Raw genomic sequence first — 20,142 nt, 5'->3', positions numbered from 1 at the left:
AGCCTCTTTTAGACTAGCAGCAAGTCTGGCTATTTGTCTGGCACGAGGTTTAAAAGGTAAAGCATGATAATTCAATTATATGGTTATAAGCAGTACTGTGACGTGTGGTTGCTTGGATTTAGGTCTGCTTCCAAGAGTGCAATAATAATAAAAATCAATCAAGTAATTGAATGGCATTTCTGAGATTAATCACCCACTTTTTGAATTTGTATCAAGGTAAATATTTACCTATCGGGGTGTCCACTGGTAATTTAAAAAGCAACAAAGCTCTAGAATAAGTGAGGTCTCCTCAACAAAGTTCCCAAGGGGAAGAAACGGGGCTGCCAGCTGCGTGCTGCTGCAGCAGCCTGCTTGCTGCTCACCCACCTGCACCCCCTCTCCTGCGGGCAGGACTGGAAGGTGGAGAAGAGGCAAGCTAATTAGAAGGGTAAATACACAAAGTAGCCCTGGGACACAGAGCCATCCTCTCTGCTGCTTCCACCACTATTTTCTAGCATATTAAGGCAGCTGTAAGCCTTCCCAGTAGGGTTTCCCTACAGGCAGACCAACTAGACCGGATGGGTCAGCAGAGCACAGAGGGACGGCTTTCCAGAAAAATGAGCTTTATTTTTTATTTTTTAATTTTAAGAGAAAAGGAAGAATCACAACAACCTATTACAGAGGCAGGTGCAATAAGTGACAGAAAGACATCTTCCTCCAGTGACCCTCCTGTAGTTTAACCAAAGGGATTCCTGCTCTGCTAAATCCCAGGAAAGGGGACACTTAAGGCAGACTCTTTGGCATCATTTTTTTCCTGATCATCAGCTAATATAAAGACTAAAAAACCTTGATTTTGACAAGTTCAATTACTTGGGCAAACTATATAAAAGAGTGCATTTGTGGCAGAGTGAGGGATGGGACAAGACAAGCAAAATAAAATACCAAAAAAAAATCCTGTTATTAAGAAAGAAACACATAGGTCACAAAGAAAACAGGAAATTCTTATCTCATCAGAAGAGCTCATTCTTAACTTGAGAAAAAACTAAGAATACAATTATTTGGGAAGAAATTTTTGCTTTTAGGGGAATAACTCAAGTGTCGTCCTACTATTCCACTACACCCTATACGTAAGTCATTTTATCAAAACGAAAGCTCACAAACACTACCAGGGTTGGGAGTAACCTCCTTGAATGGATTTTTTTTTAATACTATTTTTATTGGTTCATTATTTTTATGGTTTCATTAGTTTTAATACTATTAGCATCGGTTCATACCCTCTAGGCTTTCAGAGAAAAGAGGCACGGAGTACCGCACGCTAACCTGACTCGATTTCTTCCCTATTGTCAGCAGCACCCTACTGCCACAGAGGACGAGCCGCGCTCACTAACAGGGAACACCAGCACCCTGCTGACTTCTGAGCCCCACAGCTGGCCTCAGACTTCGACGTACACTCGAAACAGGAAATACATCTAAACACATACACTATGTTCATAAGTTGGAAGCCACAAAAGGCAAGCAGCACACACGTTCAAATTCCTACTTGAAAACTCCATGTGTACTTAAGCAATAAATTCCCGTAGACCATCACTAGTCATGTTTGGATCAATTCCTAGGGACCAAAGCAAACCCCATAGAACCACCAGATTTTTCACCTGATGAAAAAACGGAAACAAATGCTCAGAGTAACTTATAGCACCAAAAAAAAAAAACTGTTCCTCTTCATTTTCATAATTAAGACATAAAATACGTCAGTCAAGTTTAAAAACCACACTAGGCACAATATTCAAAGTGTTCATGATTAAGTGTCATGATTTCCCCACAATTCTGAGAACAAGTAAGCTGGGTGGCCAGTGACAGCACTTCTTAAAACATTAAATAGTAATTAATATTTAACTTTGTCACTTTGCAGCGTTCCTCAGTGCAAAGTTCCTCCCTCTCCTACATAATGCTTCAAAACTAAAGCAAGGGGAGAATAGCGTACAACTATGGTAGCCTGTATTCAGGACACAAAAAAATCATGTGCATTTTTTCCATTGAAACATCAGTAGTTGTTATTTAAAGCAATGCCCATCCGAAAATCATGGGCGTTTAATTTTGTCTATTCTTATTGCCGTGTTGCAGACTCTTCGCCAGTTACTGCACTGACACAAAGCCCAGCCAGCTCCAGCCTGCTGTTCCAATCTGTCTCGAATCACAGCAGACACCAGTACAATTCCCCACGGACGCCCTGAAAAGGAGCAGAGAATGACAGCTCGTGGAGATGAATCTTGGGAGTAGCAGGGAAAAAGGAGCGGAGATGAAATAAAGACGATCACACAGGTGTAACTGCAAAGTTTCTTCTGAGGGTAAAGAAGTGATCTGCGTCTTGCTGAGAGATGAAACAATCTGAATTCATCTGATGCCTATTCCGGTGGAGATTTTGTTTTCGAATACCCATCATCTATAGCCACGTACCTAAGTTATGGCCATTAAAACAAAGCAATGAAAAACTTCTAGTCCACCTCGGCTAAGCCACTGACTTGCCATCTGTTGTGCTAGCAGCTTACTGAAGATAAGCAGCCTGGAAGCATTACGGCAATTAAGAAATCTTTTGGTCATTAACTCCACACCAATTAAACACTAAAGGCTGGCAAAATTGGACTGTGGCTCAGATCTGCTGTTCATGGCAAACTCTTGTGTTCCCAGTGACTGGCTTCACCGTGCAACCCAGCGTTAAAACCATTTACTTGGGCACTTGTCTGACTAGGAGCAGCCTTAGCACTCACGGGAAGTACATGTTCCAGAAATATTCACATGCCCACAACGTACTTCATACCAACTTACACAACAACACCATTAATCCCCATTGAAGAATGCCATGTTTAAAAACACTTGGATCCATGCACACACGTGTACGAGCATGCATACACACTCAGATCTACCTGTAAGAGAGTCACTGGGCTTGTGTCACCAACATTAGTGTTACCCAAATTCAGAGCCTCACATCCATCTCAGTGATAAACTCCCTTCAAGTTTGAAACAGCCCACTACTGGGTTTAACACGGTTACACAATTCGGAAGAGGCTCCTTAACTCCTTGAGGGTCACAAACTAACCCACGTTTGCTGCGAGAACTGCTAACTCCAAGTATCTTCACATCACGCGATCACCGTTAGCTTGCTGCATCCACACCAAGGAGAAAAAGACCACACAATACTCAAAAACAGCTGAGCTGCGCTTGCGTACAGCTCAGTGGTAGCACCACGTTCCTGGCTTTGGAAGGGTCCTGCTCTGCGAGCTCAAGCCACTATTCCTGCACCTAGAAAACTGAAAAAACAATGTTTTGGCTTTCGAAAACCCCTTAGTTTAAAAGCGAAATTACTTTAGTCCCAAAATACAGCACAAAGCAAGACGTTTGCAATACCCCCAGTTCGTGCCCTGCCTCCAAGGCACCAACGCAACTGCTTGCGCTACTCAGCCTTTGAGAGAGGCATTGAAGAGGAGAAGCAGGAGGCAGAGCGCGTTCCAGCCTGGCACCCCGGCCCAAAGCTGCTTCTTTTGCTCTGGAGGAACAGGCGTTGAGGCAGCACAGAGCTTAAAGCAGACCAGGAGTCAAGGCAGAGCCTCACAACACTTGGCAGAACATTACATTCAATGCAGTTTCCAACAAATTTCAGTGCTACATACTACAAGATACACCCTAATAAAATAATAGGTAGATTTTCAAGCCTCCTGGAAGACATCTGTTAATGCAAACAAGTGGAATTTCATCGACTGCCTTCTCTTCTTTTCCTTACGTCGCCGACATGACCAAGTTTCAGCCATGTCCTTCACAGGCTTGGAGGCTGTCATTAGGTGATGCATCTAAAAAGCTTACTAGTCAAGTTCAATTAAAACATAATGCCATGCTCAGTGGAGGTTTGAGTCTTCACCAACTCACTCGCCTATCTCACAAGGCTAAGCTTCTTTTCACTTAACATCTGTCAATTTCGTGATTTTACAGTTCTTTCTCATCCAAATTAACTCTTCTGCCACATCATCCAAGAGGGATGAAAATGCCATTTCGGTCTCCTTCTGTCCTTCCAAAGACCCCATCCCCATTCACTAGCCACAGAACAGACTTACCCTTCTCTCAGCTTACCAGATCTGTGATGGGCACCTGCTTCTTCTGACAGATGGGAAGAGGAAAGACGACAACCAAAAGACAAGACCAGACCCTGACAAAGTGGCTACATCCAAACTATAGCAAGATGCTGTTTCTGGGTCACATTCAGACCTTGGTCCAGTTGACAGGTATCCAGGTTCCCAGTTCCTAAATAGCTGCTGGTGGTACAAGGAGATCATTTGATGGACAAGGCTGAACACCAGCTCTGGGTTGCGCACCAGCTCAGGCAGCAGCCAGCCATGTTAGCACCAAAGTGTGCAAAGTCCACCTGAGAGGCAGATTATTACCATGAATCAGATCATTTATTAGCCTAGATGGCCCGTCTTAGACGAAAGCTGGCTCATGAGATGGATGGTCCTCACACAACCTGCTGCACCTGTTTTTCCCCCTCCCCAAAAGCTTTCTGAATGTTATAACTATAAGGGATTGCCACTACTGTACGCCTCCTTCATCCTCTGTAGAGGAACATGCCCCTGCTATCCTTCACTCTCCAGTTCCCTATCTGGGGAATAATTTCCATGGTCACTTCTGCCACACTTGCAGATCTCCTAAAGAAGGTGAGTGAGCAGACCTTGAGGGGGAGGGAAAAAAACACCTCATCAGCACCACCTGGCAATTATTTCAGTGCTGTAGACTTAAGCTGCCAGTGTTTACATCCCTAATTAAAGAAGCTACAGATAGTCCGTGGGGCCCTTTACACATTCACAGGGCAGCTACTGGATTTATTTACTACAGGTAACACACCAACCAACCACACACAACATAGTAAACTGCTATCAATCAATGGCATTTAATACGCTAGCGATGCACGCACCCGTACACAATGTCTAGGAAACCTACCTTCTCAGCATACGCACAGCTGGGAAATAAACCAGCCACTGCCTCTGCACTGCTTGGTTTTGCTTTAACTTTTAAGCGGAGAAGCTGCTGTTTCCAAAGTGGGCAACGACTTAGGGATGGAAGTGAACAAAGCTGACATTGCGATGCGAGCTGTGATTTCACTAACACCCTGACAGCGTAGGCATAACAACGTCTAGACGAATACAGCCAGGTATCTAAAGATGTAGCTCCAGAACAGTGAAGTAGCCTGAGCTGCTGGACACTTCTACCCCTCCTGCCACCTTTCCCTGAAGAAGAAGAGGAAGAGCTATTTAGAGCAACAAACACTGCCCCAACAGCTGATCACATCCTCCATCTGTTCGCAGCTCCACACAGACCACTGAGCTGCTGCCAAAGCAGTTAAAAAAAATCCAGCAGCTTTTTCTGAGAGCAACTGCCATCCATGCACGCTCCCGGCGATCCGTCCTCACTCCTCGTTACTCCTCCTGCAGCAGCACGTCACCTCCCACAGCCACACTCGAGGCCCAGAAGTCCAAGGCTCTGGATTCAGCAGCAATGATTTCCGTAACCCTGGGAAGACTTCGTTATTTAGCTGGGTGACTGCGGTCTCACGTTTCTGAAGTTCCTGCAGACACACGCACTCGAGAAAGCTCCTATAACCCAGTCCGTCAGACCAAGGTGTTAAAGGGTCGCTACCATAAAGATTGCTTGTGCGAGAGGACCTGCTTTGTGGTGCTCTACCATAAGACTAACGATCTACAGAAGCATCCACAGCCCATTTGATTTTATTTGTCTGGGTCTGAAGGGAGACTACACACCGCAGTATTTCTTGGAAGTAGCCCGAGCTTTTCTTCCAAGAAACGCACAGTAGAGTCACTCTTTCTTTCCTTCCAATAAACGAGCCAAGCTATTTTTTCAGTTTTAAGAAGTGACCGAGGTTGCGATGAGGCTCACTCATCTCAACCCTTCTGAGCTTCCAGTTTTATTTTTTAAAGTGAAGAAGCCATAACTGAATAGGCAGGCCAAGGATAAACAGGGCCTCCCACAGAGACTTCCATAGTATCCTCACCTCTGGGTGTCCAGCTTCTACCAAAGTCCCCTGAGGCTTCCTCTTATAAAGGGTGGAGAGAGACTTGTCTCCTACAGCATGATTCAGAGCAGGAATGCCTCCTTCCCAGATGCTCAAGCACCCCCTGTTATTACCAGGAATTCTGTGATGGAAAGAACATTTTCCCAAGTCATGCAGCCTGCCCAACAGAAGCTAAGTTAATTACATAAGCACACGGCTAAAGCTCCTGCTCCCAGACAGCCTCTCTCCAGCTCCATCACCAGTCCAGCAGGAACAGCTTCATTCAACAGCCTCAAACAGGCTCACGAGGCAACCCCAATAATTTGTTCCCCTGAAAGCCGCTGTGTAACGCGGTGCTCAGACTGACCTCTGCACCACTACAGCAGCTGCACATGCTATATCCGAATTATTTGCTCTAAGGAAAGTATATACTTCAGGAGAATTACTGTGCTGCTCAGAGCTTTCATCCTGCTTCTGGTGTATTTGCTCACATGGCTATGAGGTGAAGGTCAGTAATGTCAGAGGCTGCCTTGAAGTTTAATAATATAAAACCATCAAGTACCACTCGTGTCAAAGAAATAATGGCATATTTATCTTATTGCATTCCCTGACAAGCCTCGACTGTTGCAGTTCCCATAATAACATTAAGAGCAGCATTACAGATGTCATTTCCCATTTGAACTCTTCATTTGCAGCAGAAGAAACCTGAACTTGTGGATTGAGTTATTAACAGAGAGAGAGTTAAACTGCAGCATTTGTCTAACTATTTAACTTCAATATTCCCTTCTTTTAATTATCCTCGGAGAGCTTCACCTATGACATACCCTTCCTCAAAACACAGCAGTCCAAATCTACCTTGGTCACTATTCGAATAAAAACTTGGCACAGGAAAGGAAAATGTAGGAACTGTTTTCATCACTTTAATAAAAGTGAAGTGACCTCTTCCCAACCTTGAAGGAGCCTCAGCAAATACTTGATCTTCTTTGATTACCTGTACCCATATGAGCGCTGGAACACTGCCTAGCACATCCATGAAGTGCTGTCCATCCTAAGCAAAAACAAGTTCATTTCCGATTATTTCTCCTCATAAATTCTTCACGATGCATCCCCAGCAAGCCTCTATTTCTTGAGGAGCACCCCTACAAAAACCATAGCAGGGACTAAACATTACCCGTGCAGGCACCAGATGCCATCAGTCTGAATTTCAATGTGCACTCAGCTCTCCTTGCCAGGCAAGTAGAGGAAGCCTGGATCCCTTCATACCCTGACTGTAAAGGAGAAGGGACCCGAGGGCTCCCCTCATGGTGGGATACCACTACAAAAGGACACTGTAAAAGAAAATCTGATATTATACACATAAAATGACACTTCAGGTACTGTTTTGTATCAGAAAATTTTAGGACAGTGACTGTTCAGAACCCTGAATGTTGCCATCAATACCCACCCACTTGACAAGAAACCTAATTTCATGATAACCTAACTCTGAACTAAATCAGCAAGGTTTCATTTTCAGACAGGAGACAAAAGTTTGGGAGGGAATGGAGTCAGTCTTTTTTTTTATAGTCAAAAATATCTTTTTAATTTCTTTCAACCATTTTGCAACCAACACAGCAAGAAAGAACCCCACCTCTTTCCTAACAAAGCCGTAGCAGGCTACTTAGCCAGTACCGATTAGGCACCGCTGAACCAGATGCAATTTTGGCCACACTTTCCACATGTTTCATTTAACAATTCACAAGCGATTATTCCCGTTATCAATTGACCATGATAGAGCAGGTGCAGGAGGTGGGGGAGAAATGGAGCGATCGGGGATTGGAGATCCGTCAAGGTCAGGAGAACACAGGAACATGCTTCCCAGGAGCGGCATTACCGGGTCCGAACGGAGGGATACGAGGCGTGCCTGTGGTCCCCGACCTCTTAGCTGAGAAATACCTTCACTGATCACAGGAAGATGCTAAGAAAGAGCTATTAACGTGAGTGTTATGCAACCATTAAGCTTGTTTTAAATGAAGCTAACTAGAACGCCTCAACCTAAGTCGCAATAAGATTCCCTTTCTAAATTAGCAAGGTAACTCAACCGTACCACCTAAAATCAGTCCTAATAGTTTCAGCCCGTTCTGTTACATCTCCTTTTATTAAAAAACAAGCAGAGCATAAGCTCTTCAAGGCAGGGACCGCACCTCCATTTACAGGAAAAAAAAAAAGAACGAATGAATTGCATTTAGTTAGAGGAAGAAGCGTGCTCCTGGACTATCAAAAGACTTCTTTTTCCTAAAGTATCATAAATTTTTAGAATTACCCGTTCCCTCAACTCCAGGTTACAATATTATTTTATTAGAATTACCAGGTTTACCTGAGCGTTGATAAAAAATGGCTAAAGTTTATTTGCCTTCTTTGTTACCTATGTACAAAAGCTAGGTATTTGTTGAACTCCTGAGTTCGTGACAAAGCTCATCTTTTATACGCTATTTCTTTTGAATGTTTGGATCATGGAGGGGTGAAGAGAGAAGAAAAATCTCCAACAAATCAAGCATAGATATCAGTGAAGTGCAATCAACTGGAGCACTGAACTACAAAGCTGCTGGGAAAAAATGGCCTACAGGGTGGCAACGTATGGTCTGCCATGAATAGAATATCTATTTAGGAAACCATCTTATAAATAAAGGAATAGTCCGGTGGAACAGCTCATGGAAATTCTAAAAATCAACAGCTCTCAAATGCAAGAAGGTTTAATACATTGCTACAATTTACTGATATAAATGATACTTGGAGAAATGGAAGCGAGAGCATTGTAAAATGGCTACTGAATTATTCACCTCGATAACCTACAGCGACTGGTCAGCCACGGAGCCCCAGCCCTTCGCTCCCAAGTACCTGGGCACGCTAAGGAACTGCCAGCTCTCCTACGGCATAACCCTGGGTTGTGCAGCTGTTGATAGGGACTGGTGCTGTAAGATGCAGTTGGTTATGATCCAAGCACCAGCCAAAGAGCTAAAGTGGCAAGTAAATGCAATGCATTACTGAATTAAAAACAAAAACAGGCAGCGGTCTGTTTAAATATATACATAAACTCTCAAAATATTTCACTTTTCTCATTACAAATCGTTGTTATCCATAGGATACTCAACTCCTCACTCCATGACACTGCTACTAACAGTTCTGTAAGGAGAGGAAATACAGCTCCCAGGGCCGTCTTGCAGGAGCGCCGCACAGAAACGAGTGACTTGGTTTTCAGTTCCAGGTTAATTAGACATAGCTACAGGTTTCCAAAACTGAGATACTCCCTTGCACTGAAAACACTGCCGTCGCATCCTGAACTTCCCTATCACTTTAAGCATCTGAGAGCACTGTACAGGATGAATTCTGATGCTTTAAAGCATGTGCACGGGGCAACATAGCTTCCAGGAAGATTCTATTAGGAGTTGCCCACTTGCAGCCCACAACAAGACGTTGCATGTACTCTAATGCAGAATTTAGCCTACAGTCTTAAAAATAATATTCCAGATAAGACACATAAAAGCCTCAATTAAAATATATTTGTTAGCTGTAACAGTCTCAGCTCGAATTTTAATACTGGCACATGCGCTTTTAGTTCCAACCATAAATAAAGCCATTTTATAACTCTGTTCAAGCCATTCCATAAAATGTACTGAATGCATACCTTATCCTGAAAATTACTGACAGACAAGAATGCAGAACACACACAGTGTCATTTCTCAAGCCTCTCATTTCATTCTGTACTTCAGACAAGTTCTGGAAGAAGCATTTAAAGAAACTTCAACAGAAGAACGTGCCCAGAACATCCAGCATGGATGCCATAATATCAGGGAAGTGATGAAAGATGGAAACAAAGCATGCTAACAACTAGAAAACACCACTGGAAATTAGAAATTGTGCCTTTTTATTAATAATTTTATATATGTGTACTTTCAAAGACGTTTGTCCAGCAGAGAACTGGCTGCTGCGTTCTCTTACCCACTAACAGGAACTTCAGAATATTCTGAGCAAGGTGAAAGTAAAGCAAGTCTGGGTACTACTTACAGCTATTAGCGTGTTGCTTACTCTCCATGCAGCCAAAACAAACATCGCACCTAATTTAGAAGTGATCAGTCATGTAAAATACACAGTTTTCTTTCTCAACTCCATCCAGAAGCAACATATGGCAGTCTTTCAGTCACGGAACGCAGCCTTGTTTTGACCACGTACCCCTAACTGGCGAATTACCGGCCATTAACGACAGCACGTTTTCAAGCACCTAACAGTCATTTAATGATGCTTTAGCATTTAACTTTTTTCAAAGACAAAATCTTAATCTTGTGCACTACTGGCAACTTCTTGCCACAACCACTGGTGAGGTATTGAAAGTGTCAAGGAAGAGGTCACAGAATCCAGCATGGAGGGAGGAAGCAGCATCAACTTGAAAGGAGCATCTCTGAGTTCAAGCATTTCCCTTTTGGAAACTGAGCACTGGGGATTTATCTACCCTCATTATAACCCACCTCTAGCACTTACTGTTTCATTTAATGAGAAACCCGTCACTGGTTTATTCTACGCTTAACTAATTGATCTGATAGATTTGTTAAGTCCCTGTCCGTCCATCAGTGTTCTGAATCACATGTACCATGCTAACAAGTAAAACACAAACATTTGATAAATTGCATACACGTCTTAGAGTACAAGCAAAAGAAATCAACTAAGACAAAGTTACAACGTGTTCAAATTATTTGTTGTGCATACTTGCAAGAGTACAAATACCATATTGCTACAAGTAATATATCAATGTATTTTCCTAGAAATCTAGTGCTGAAATACGGCATTTAACTTGGTAGATATACTCTCCAAGTGAAGACCCCTGAAGACTAAGAAATTTTATTAAGAACCGCCTAGTCTAAAAGGAAGAAGAAATATGAAGCAGAAAATTTAGAAGCAATGCTGCCCTTAAAAGAGGAATTTCAGAAAAAGATCTGACCCAGTACAATCAGTTTCCAACCAAAGTCCTGGCCTACACCTAACCACAAGATAGAAAGAGATCAAACTATCAGGGACAGTGAAGCCTTTGCTCTTCGAATCACAGCAGTGAAGCATTCTGCCTATCGCTCCATTGCTCATTTTGTTCCCCTTGCATTACCATGTTTATTCCAGCAATACCTAGGAGCTTGTGCCTGCAAGAACTTGCCGTCTAAGATGTAAAAGAAAACAAGAAGCATCTTCCTGCACGAGGTTTACCCAGAGCAGAGTTCAGATTCATGATTGGCAAAGTTACAAATAGCTTGCCCATCTCTTCACCATTACGCACATCATTCTTCTGGATATCTAAGTCATAGAAGTGGTACTGTCCCAAACAGAAATCACACCTGAAATAAGCATCAGGTTAGGAGAGACATACAAAAACGATTCCTCTAAACCACTGCGGGCTTCAGGTAACTAAATACGATAGCCCAAAAAGACGAGCGTTAAAGAAAAAACAAGTTAATCTACAAATACCAAATGGCTTGTTGACCAGCAAAACACAAAATAACACCAAAACCAGCATTCAGTACATCAGGGTGTTTTAACCACCCCATAACAGAAGAGCCATTTCTTCTGCTCCCCTCACATGCACCACAAGTTTATGAGAGCAAGAGAGGAGGCAGAGCAGGCTGCACGACACGCAGGGAAGCCTGAAGATGCTGTCAGCAGGAAATCCTTCTGTAAATACGACACCTAAACGCAACCTTCGTGCGGATAAAAAAAAAAAAAACATGAGGTAACCTTTACGGGAGAAAAGCGCATGAACTTATTTACTCTTTTGTCACCCGAGCTAGCAGGACACCTTGCTCAAGGCTTAATCCTTCGGCAGTGCCTCGGAAGAAAGGCCCAGTGACCCACCCAACGCGCTCCTGACGGATTTCCCCCGTTTGATGCTGGATGCCGAGGGGCGGCCGGCTCTCCCCCCGCGGCCGCTTTCCCTCCCGGCTCCTCCGTGCAGGAGGGGCCTGAGGCGAAGCCCCCCGCGGCGGGGGAGAAGAAAAGGGGGGGGGGGGGATAGAAGGAAAAGGGGGGGGACGACGACACCGGGCACCGCCCCCCCAAACCCTTCGGGACCACCGCCCACCTTCTGAGGGGGGGTCCCCAAATCCCCCCCCTTCATAAAAAAGGGGGGGAGGGGGTTCCCCACGCCCCCTTACGGCCCCCCCCCGGCCCCTCAGGCCGCCCCTCGCGGCCGCCCCCTCCTCACCTCGCCCCCCGGCGCTCCGTTAGCGGCGGGCGGTGCCGGCAGGAGGCCGCCCCCGGCGCTCGGCGAGGCGGCCGCCGCCTGGCTGGCGGCCCGCACGGGGGCCGCTCCCGCTGCCGCCGCCGCCGCTCCCGCTGCCGGTGCTGAGGCCCCGGCCCCGGCTTTGCCCAAGCCGCCGGCTCCCCCGCCGCCGCCCGGCCCCGGCCCGCCGGTGCTGCCGAGGCCGCCGCCCCGCTTGTTCTTCCGCCGCTTGGCTCCGCGCTTGGCGTCGGCCGGGCTCATGGCGCCTGGCAGCGGGCGGCGAGGAGGAGGAGGCGGAGGAGGGAGGGAGGGGGGCGGGGGGGGGCGGCGAGGAGCGGGGCGCGGCGCCTGTCACGGCCACGGGGCTGCCTCGGCCCCGGCGCCGCGGAGCGGAGTTACCGTCCAATATGGCGGACACAAGGGGAAAGTGATCCCCCTTTACGTCGCGGGGCTCCCCCTGGCGCTGACGGGAACCCGCCCCGCGGGGCACGCCGGGAAGACAAGTTCTCGCTCCCGCCGTTTCCTTCTGTTTCTTCGGGTAAAGGACTACACGTCCCGGCGTGCACCGCGGGAGCGGGCTGGGCGCGGCCGCTGATGTCACCCGCCGCCGCGGGGCGCGCTGGGAGCTGTAGTCCCGCCCGCCGCCGTTAGCCCCGCCGGCCGACGTTGCCACCCCGGTCAAGGGACTACACCGCCGCCCAGAAGCCGGCGAGCACCACGTGACGCGCGCCCCCGCGCCTTAAAGGGGACGCGGCCGCCGGCCGCTCCCACAGGGGCCGAGGCGCGAGGGGCTCCGCGCTGTGAGGGGAGCGGGGCCGAGCCCCGGGCTCGCCGCAGGCAATGGCGGCCGCCTCCCGCGCTCCGCGTTCGCACAAGCACCACAAAGGCGCGGTCAAACGGCACCGCTGACCACGTCCCCTCAATAAAGAGTCACGGGGAAGCCACGTTTTGCCCCCGATGTGTGCAGGCTGTGGGCGCAGGGAGGCATCGAGTCCCCGGGGGGAGGCTCAAGATGGAGGTTGAGCCCCGTGGGCTGGTGGCATGGTGCCCTGCTCTTCACGGGGCCGGGTGGCAAGGAGAGCAGGCCTGCCGCACAATGTGGCCAACCCAACCCAACCCATGGCATCACCTCACAGCCCAGAGCTCCTCTTCCTCACCACCGGCCTCAAGCCCTGCTGTCCCTTTCTCCTGCTAAGCCGCAGGAGAATCCCTTCACCTCATGGCATTAACTCCCACGTACATCCCCCCGCCATAAACTGCCACATAACCCCCCCGGTGCATCATAAGCCATCGGCCAGCAGCATTTCCTGAGATTGTTTTGCCCTGGTGGCACAACGTGCGGTCGCACAGATAGACGTGGAAAAGACAAAATGCTCCAGCGCGCTGCTTTGATCTGATGTGATGGCCTGACGTAAAGTTATAGGTGGGGTCATGAAACCTGGCGATGATCGACTGCAGTGTAAAAATCTCATCGAGTTGTTAAGATTTTGATGGCCTGTGTGGTAGCGGTGGTGGATCTGGCTATAGCTCGGAGACACCGGAATATTTTCCTTCCATTCACTGCAGCCACGCAGCACGGCTGGACAGCTGCTTGGCTGAAAGACACAATGCCCATAAAACGTTTACAGGTCACAGAAAAGACGGCTCTGGAGCTTGGGAAGGGAAATGGAAGAAAGCACTTATTCCAGTGCATCCTGACGAGTGCTGGCAGCTCCAGTCATAGCCACCATCCATGCTGAAGCTGTTCCAGGCTTAGTTTGCCCTGATACGCATGAAGGAGCTTTGCAGGTACACGCAGGCAGCTGTGAAACCAGGAGAACATGTTTTTTCGTTATGTGGTCTAATAAACGGTGAGTTTTTTGGGGCAGGGCGCTAGCCTTCATGAACACATTCAACACAGCGCGCACGGGGCTGTACCAACAAGAAACAGCAGAGACAACCGTAGGCTTACACAGAACTCACACGATTGTGTGCAGCATCTTGCCAGGAACAAATAAATTCCAGGCCTTGTCCTGTAAACTCAAATTTTACTCCATGTAACATCTCTTCTTAATACATGGTGTTATTTTCAGAGCGCATATCTTTCACTTGAAAGGCTGACATGTCTTATTTTAATCTTATAAAGGCCAGCTTTATCTTCCTTTCAGAATTGTATTTTCATTTGGCCCCTGCTCATCTAACACCATGCTTCTGAAAGAAAGATTACAGCTCTGTCAGTCTCTCTATCCCCTATGTGCTACAGATAAAAAACATTATTATGAGAAACTATTATAGTAAAATCACTCAACTGTACAGCAGCTAAAGTAATACTGCTTAGTCTGGCATCACAATGTTTAATTCCAATGCTCTCGTTATAGAAACATAAATGTTTTCCTTTTACTTTTCAGAAAATAAGGGTCATCCATAAGATTTTTTAAATTCAGCTTTCAACATTAAAGACAATTTGCAGTGCAGGACACAAAGTCTTAATAAACTGTCGAGGCCAGGGTCTTTTTTTTTTTTTTTTAATCTGCAAGTAAATACTAGTGCTGGGGAAAATGAAGTACTTTTATGGCTTTGAACAGCACTCAGCTACCACACCTTATTTTTAACTTACAATTAGCTGCTGAGCCAGTAGGTTGTTTTAGAAATGAACTTGCCAGCTTGGTGGTGGATTTGAACATTGGTATGAACTGGAGCGAAAGGAAAAGGAAATTAATTTGCCTGCTGCAAAGACTTACAACCAAGATTCTTGCCCTCACTTGAATCAAATTATTTAAAATGCTCCACCTCATCCCTAGAAAAATAAAGCCAGTCATTTGAACAAACTAACTTTCATTTACCTCATTGTTAATTTAAAGAATGGCATTACACTTCAATATCCTTTTGGGGGAAAAATCATTTATACTCCTAAAGTTTTTCAAGTTTTCCAGGAACAACATTTATAAAAACTCACTGCATAAACAGTGCAGAACGCTGCAGTGCATTCAGATGGCCTTCCTTTGAACCAGCCGAGTTTCAGTAGCGTTGTGGTTTTATCTGTGAAGCATAAAGTCAATAAAAGGCTCTGTGGAGAGTCCTGCAGGTCACAGTTACCTTCAAGTTCCGCATTCACAATGCCAAGGGGTCTGGGATAACTCAGTATGGTTTTACCGCCTCACTGGAATATTTGTGCTGGTCTCCTCTTGCACTCACAATGACGTAAGGAACCCATACCACTGAACTCTCGTTATAACTACAATTAAAAAATAGGTGCTCTGCTAATCATTACTGTTCTTGAAAAAATAGGCTCTGTGCCAGGGAGGGTAAAATTTATGGTTTCTTTGATTTCAAGTGGTTGTAAATTATGTATTTCATGCAGTAATAAGTCAAAGGAGCAACTTGCTGCACGGCAGCTCCAAGAAGAGTTAAAGTTGTCCTTCTGTTTTCCACCATCCTTGAATTACCCCCATTCACTGAACTATTGTTTTATGTACCTTTCCAAAACCTACTTTTGTGGCCTGTTTTTTCTCTGTCTCCCCCATACTGGTACAGTTTTACTGAGGACGTGGGGCGCTGCACTGAAATTAACGTTATACAACTCAAGCAATTTGTCAATGTAATTATTCTGCAACGAGCGCTATTTTGTCTTTGCTTTCCAACAAGGGGTCATTTTAATAGCAATTCCATTTTTCTAAAAGGCTTCTCTACAGGAGAGTGAACGTGCACATTTGTGGGCATAGGGACGCATGTATTTACACACAAATAAATAAATAAAAAACAGCTGGAAAATATGGAGCTCAGGCACTTTGTCACATCATAAGGATCATCGTCATGGTGAGAGACCCTCTCTGTGTCAACATGCTGAACTCACATCCCAGCACTTTTTGGTAGAGCACCTGGAAGTCCCCGAGGTCTCACAGAAGAGCTGTGTGTGTCTCCGGGGACAGCACCATGATTGCAAACCAGCACACAGATCACTGAAGCAGCATTGCAGCATCCTGGGTGCCATTTAATCAGCATACCTCCAATTCTCATGCACGATACAAGAGCATCTGAGCTCCTTCTGCATACTAGGGATGTTGAAAACAAATTCCTCGAGGGCCTTCATAGACTCCTAGGCACTGCCTCCTTTCTAAAGCAAGAATAACTTTGGGGGAAAGGTTATAGACTTATTGGCTTTGGTAGAGGGAGGGTTTTTTTTGTTGCATGGTGGGACTGAACTGAAGGATGATGCAAGCAATGCCATTCTTCTAGCAGGGCTTTCAGTAAAGCAAAAGACTGCATTTTTTTCTTCAGAAGGCCAAATTCAGTTTCACCTAATCTCCTCTGGAATTTGTTTCACAGCCAGATGCCTCAGCTGAGAAAACTATCTAATGCAGAGAAAGTTTAGAGCACAATAAAGGGAATCTCACCTGCTGTGTAATAAAATTTTATTTCATTAGCTTTATGACCTTTGTGGCTTTATGGTTATTGGCTTTTTCTTTCTGGACAATCTTCACTCGCCCTTAAACAACGTGTTCGTTAAACCTGTAAGCACAGAGGTCTTGCAGAAAGATTTGTTTGAGTATCTGCCGTAGAAAACAACATCCCAGGGAAACCTGGATTTCATACCTGATGTAGCCAAGAAGATGTGTGATTTCTGGGTGCTTGTTCACAGTGCCAGCGCTGAAAGACTTCTGTATTATGCTGAATTTATAAATAATAAACACAGAGACACAAAAGCAAGCAAATTATCTTTTTCTCCTGAATACCTCAGTAAATAAACTGAAGAGAGCTCTGTTTCTTACCATAAGAACACTACTGGAACGTGTATGTCAACTGCATTCAGCAACTTTTTCCCAAAATTTGATTCTCAACCTTTTTCTCTTCCTTGGAGTACTCTTTCAGCCTGTTCTGAAGGATAGCTTTTGACACATCTCCTGCATTTTATGAGGCATGGCTTAATTCAGGCTATTGAAATATGTCAGGTGATGCTGCTCTGCGCGAGCTGACATTTTTCGTACAGAAAGGTGGTACACCTTTCCATGACAAGATATTTTTGCCTCTTAGTTACAAGGAAATGTTTTGCACATCAGTGCAAAGACAGCAGCTAAGGCTGTACAATTCCAGCTTATCCTAACAAAATCATAAGTGCCACCTGCACGCGGGGCACGGTGTGCCTGCAGGCTGCTGGCACGCAGACGGAGGATCTCCCACCAGCAATACCCGCAGCAGTTCAAAATGAAGTGGAGCAGCTTGGACGAGCCTGCCCCTGAGCCCTTACAATGAAGTGTGCAGGGAATGAAGTTTACTCTCCCAGCTAGGTTTTCAGAAGAAAATCCAATTTCCACCTTTCAGCGCAGGTGTTAACCTACGCAGTCAGAGCTCTGCTGGTGAGCTGATGGAGTGAAAAGGATATTTCCATAGTGCAATCTGCTTTACCCACAAAGTCCCAGCGCAGTGGGAAAACACAGCTGCATTTCCTTGCTTGCAGTTTGCAGCCCTACCTGTCCAGGCAGCCCTGCACCCAGCCTCTCCGCTCCTCTGAAGGACACAACTGAGGCTGCTCGCCTTCTCTTTCTGCCTCCATCCCTCGCAGATTGCCAATAACCCTTAAATTAAGTACTGGCAGCCGGTGCCTGAGAGCAGTGCCAACCTTTGGGGTTGGTTCCGGTGCCAGTCCCTGTCAGGGCAGAATTGTTCACGTAGTGTTTCAACTGGATCCAGCTCCTCCTGCAGAAAAGATCTCAGGGCTCTTTTGACCCTCTCATTTCACCTTTTGGAAGATGCTGAATCCATCCGTCATTTCTAAGCAAGAGTATGACAGCTGAAAGATCAGAGCATACTTCTTGGCAGCCATTAACACGTAAAGCAGACATCTAATTTCATTGTAAATTTTGCCGATGGAAGCACATTCTGCTTTTGCTCTCGTTGATCTCGAGCTTTTTAACATTATCAAAATGAACAGTGAAGCCTGAGAATCTTTCTTATGGCTTATCTTTCTGCTTCTTTGGCTTTTAAATTTATTACCATAGGGGAAAAAACCAGTATCTCGTCGCTCTTCTATCAGCTGTTTCCTCAAAATATCCCACAGAATTTATTTTTCCCTATCGCTGAGGTATGATACAGGAGAGTTGTGGTTGTGATAGCAGATCTTATAACATGAGGATGCTCAGCAGAGCTCATGGATCACCCAGGTTTCCACTCTGTGCCCGAGAAACCCAGCAGAGATGAGGGATAACATTTTCTTGTTTCTCTTTCCTTCTTCTCCAAACTGCTGCCAGCTCTGAGCAATCAAGTTAATGAATTTTGGCTGCCATTTGTGGGGCGGTTGAACCCAGAGTAGCAGAATGAGGGGGTTTGGGTGCTCACGCCACCTTTCTCTGGTGGCAGGAGAGAGGGATCACTGGATGGGACATCTCCCCACCAGCACGATGCCAGGGAACTAGCAGCAGTCCCAGGCAGCGTCTTTTGTCTGTCCCAGCTGGATGAAGGAAGCGGAGAACCCTAGGATGCTACAGGCATAGAATTTAAGCCTAGAAAAGAACAATTTATCTGCCCACCTTCTTAAATTTTCCTTTATTATCAGGATGTCCCCAGATTTGTTGCTGAGTGACAACGTATTTTTCCAGAAGGTCTCGAGATCCAGCCTTAAAAATCCTGGGTAATGGAGGACATATTGTCACAGGAAAGTTTAACTGAGGGCACAAATTACTCTCCTTTGAAGGATTAACAGCTCTTCTGCAGCTCAGGCTCTGCTGGATACGGCCTTGCCTGGGAACAGCGGTGTCGGTGGTGCAAGGCCGGGAGCGTTACCCGCTGCTGCCCTCAGGAAGCCCAGGGTCACTGCATGAATCTTCATTTCACATTTGGACAGCTTGCCCACTGGTTCGATGCCCTCTGGAGGGAGGCCGGCCAAGCGAGGGCACTCCCCGTCCTGGGCATGGCGCTGAGGGGGAGCAGGCCGGGAAGGCGACACACGGACCAAATGCAGGCCGTCGGGACTCAGTGCTGGCGCCAGCGTCGTGGTGCTCGGCCAGGAGCAGGGCTCGTAGCTCTTGGGGTGGGCAGAACTGGTAGGAGGCCTGCCCTTCGTGTGGGCAGCCCGGCAGGAGCAAACAGGGCACTCGCTTCAGGCTTTGGTTTTGGAGGGTTTTGAAGCTATGGCAAGGCACTGGTTGTTATGGCACGGCGCTGTGCCTTGCTCACACTGGCAGGAACCATGAAGAAGCCAACAGTCCGGGGTGTTTTGAGTTCTCCATCTCTGCCTCTCTCTTCCCCAGGTCTTCTGTGATGGGCCAGCCCTTCTTTCCATCCGCATCCTGAGCAGAGTCAGAGAGAGGAGGTCCCTTGAAAGCCTCTCGCTTCTTCACAGGAGTGGATTCAGATCCCCATGAGCCTGTCTTCTTTGCACCCCAGGCTGTGCTGCAGACACCTAGCGCCAAACCATGATGCTTTGGCTAGAGGACAGTTGAGGACAAAGCTCCCAAATGAAGTTTTGCTGGTTTTGCTTCTGACACAAGGATAATCTGAATGACCCAACACCATTCGGTAGACTCATCCTGTGTTCAGATCGAAGGTCTCAGATGCAGAATGTACCCGTTTGAACATTAAAAAAGAGGTAAGCTGGAAAAGTTGATTTCTATAACCGAGATTCTGCTTCAATGACAGTGTTCAAAGGAAACCAACACCTATGCTGTCACATTTTCTCAGTGACCAGCTAAGATTTTTTTTAATCCACCTATCACTTTCAATCCCACTTGACAGACACAGAGATCCCCCAGTTATGCCATCTGACAAGTTTTAGGCAGACATTAACTTGCATGTCCCCCGGGTAGCCCCACAAAGGGGAAAAACACTTCCAGTCTCTTATCTGTGACGAGAGGCAAGAACCCGCCGGCCAGTCTGCCCATGCGTAACTTCAAGCACGGCATAA

At 46.4% G+C, this 20,142-nt stretch overlaps 1 protein-coding gene across 2 annotated transcripts in view; it reads right to left on the bottom strand.

Annotated features, from left to right (window-relative positions):
• Positions 1-12,603, bottom strand: part of FAM193A (family with sequence similarity 193 member A) — a 126,277-nt gene extending 113,674 nt beyond the window's left edge. For both annotated transcript variants that reach the window (XM_066996505.1, XM_066996506.1), the window contains exon 1: positions 12,249-12,603. In XM_066996505.1, the coding sequence (XP_066852606.1) occupies positions 12,249-12,527 (279 nt within the window). In that variant the 5' untranslated portion in view covers positions 12,528-12,603. The remainder of the gene's footprint in view (positions 1-12,248) is intronic.
• Positions 12,604-20,142: the final 7,539 nt, after the last annotated feature.

This window comes from Anser cygnoides, chromosome 4, assembly GCF_040182565.1.
Source record: "Anser cygnoides isolate HZ-2024a breed goose chromosome 4, Taihu_goose_T2T_genome, whole genome shotgun sequence".
NCBI lineage: Eukaryota > Metazoa > Chordata > Aves > Anseriformes > Anatidae > Anser > Anser cygnoides.
The sequence above is the reverse complement of the archived record's forward strand: the minus strand, read 5'-3'. Positions and strand labels throughout refer to the sequence as shown.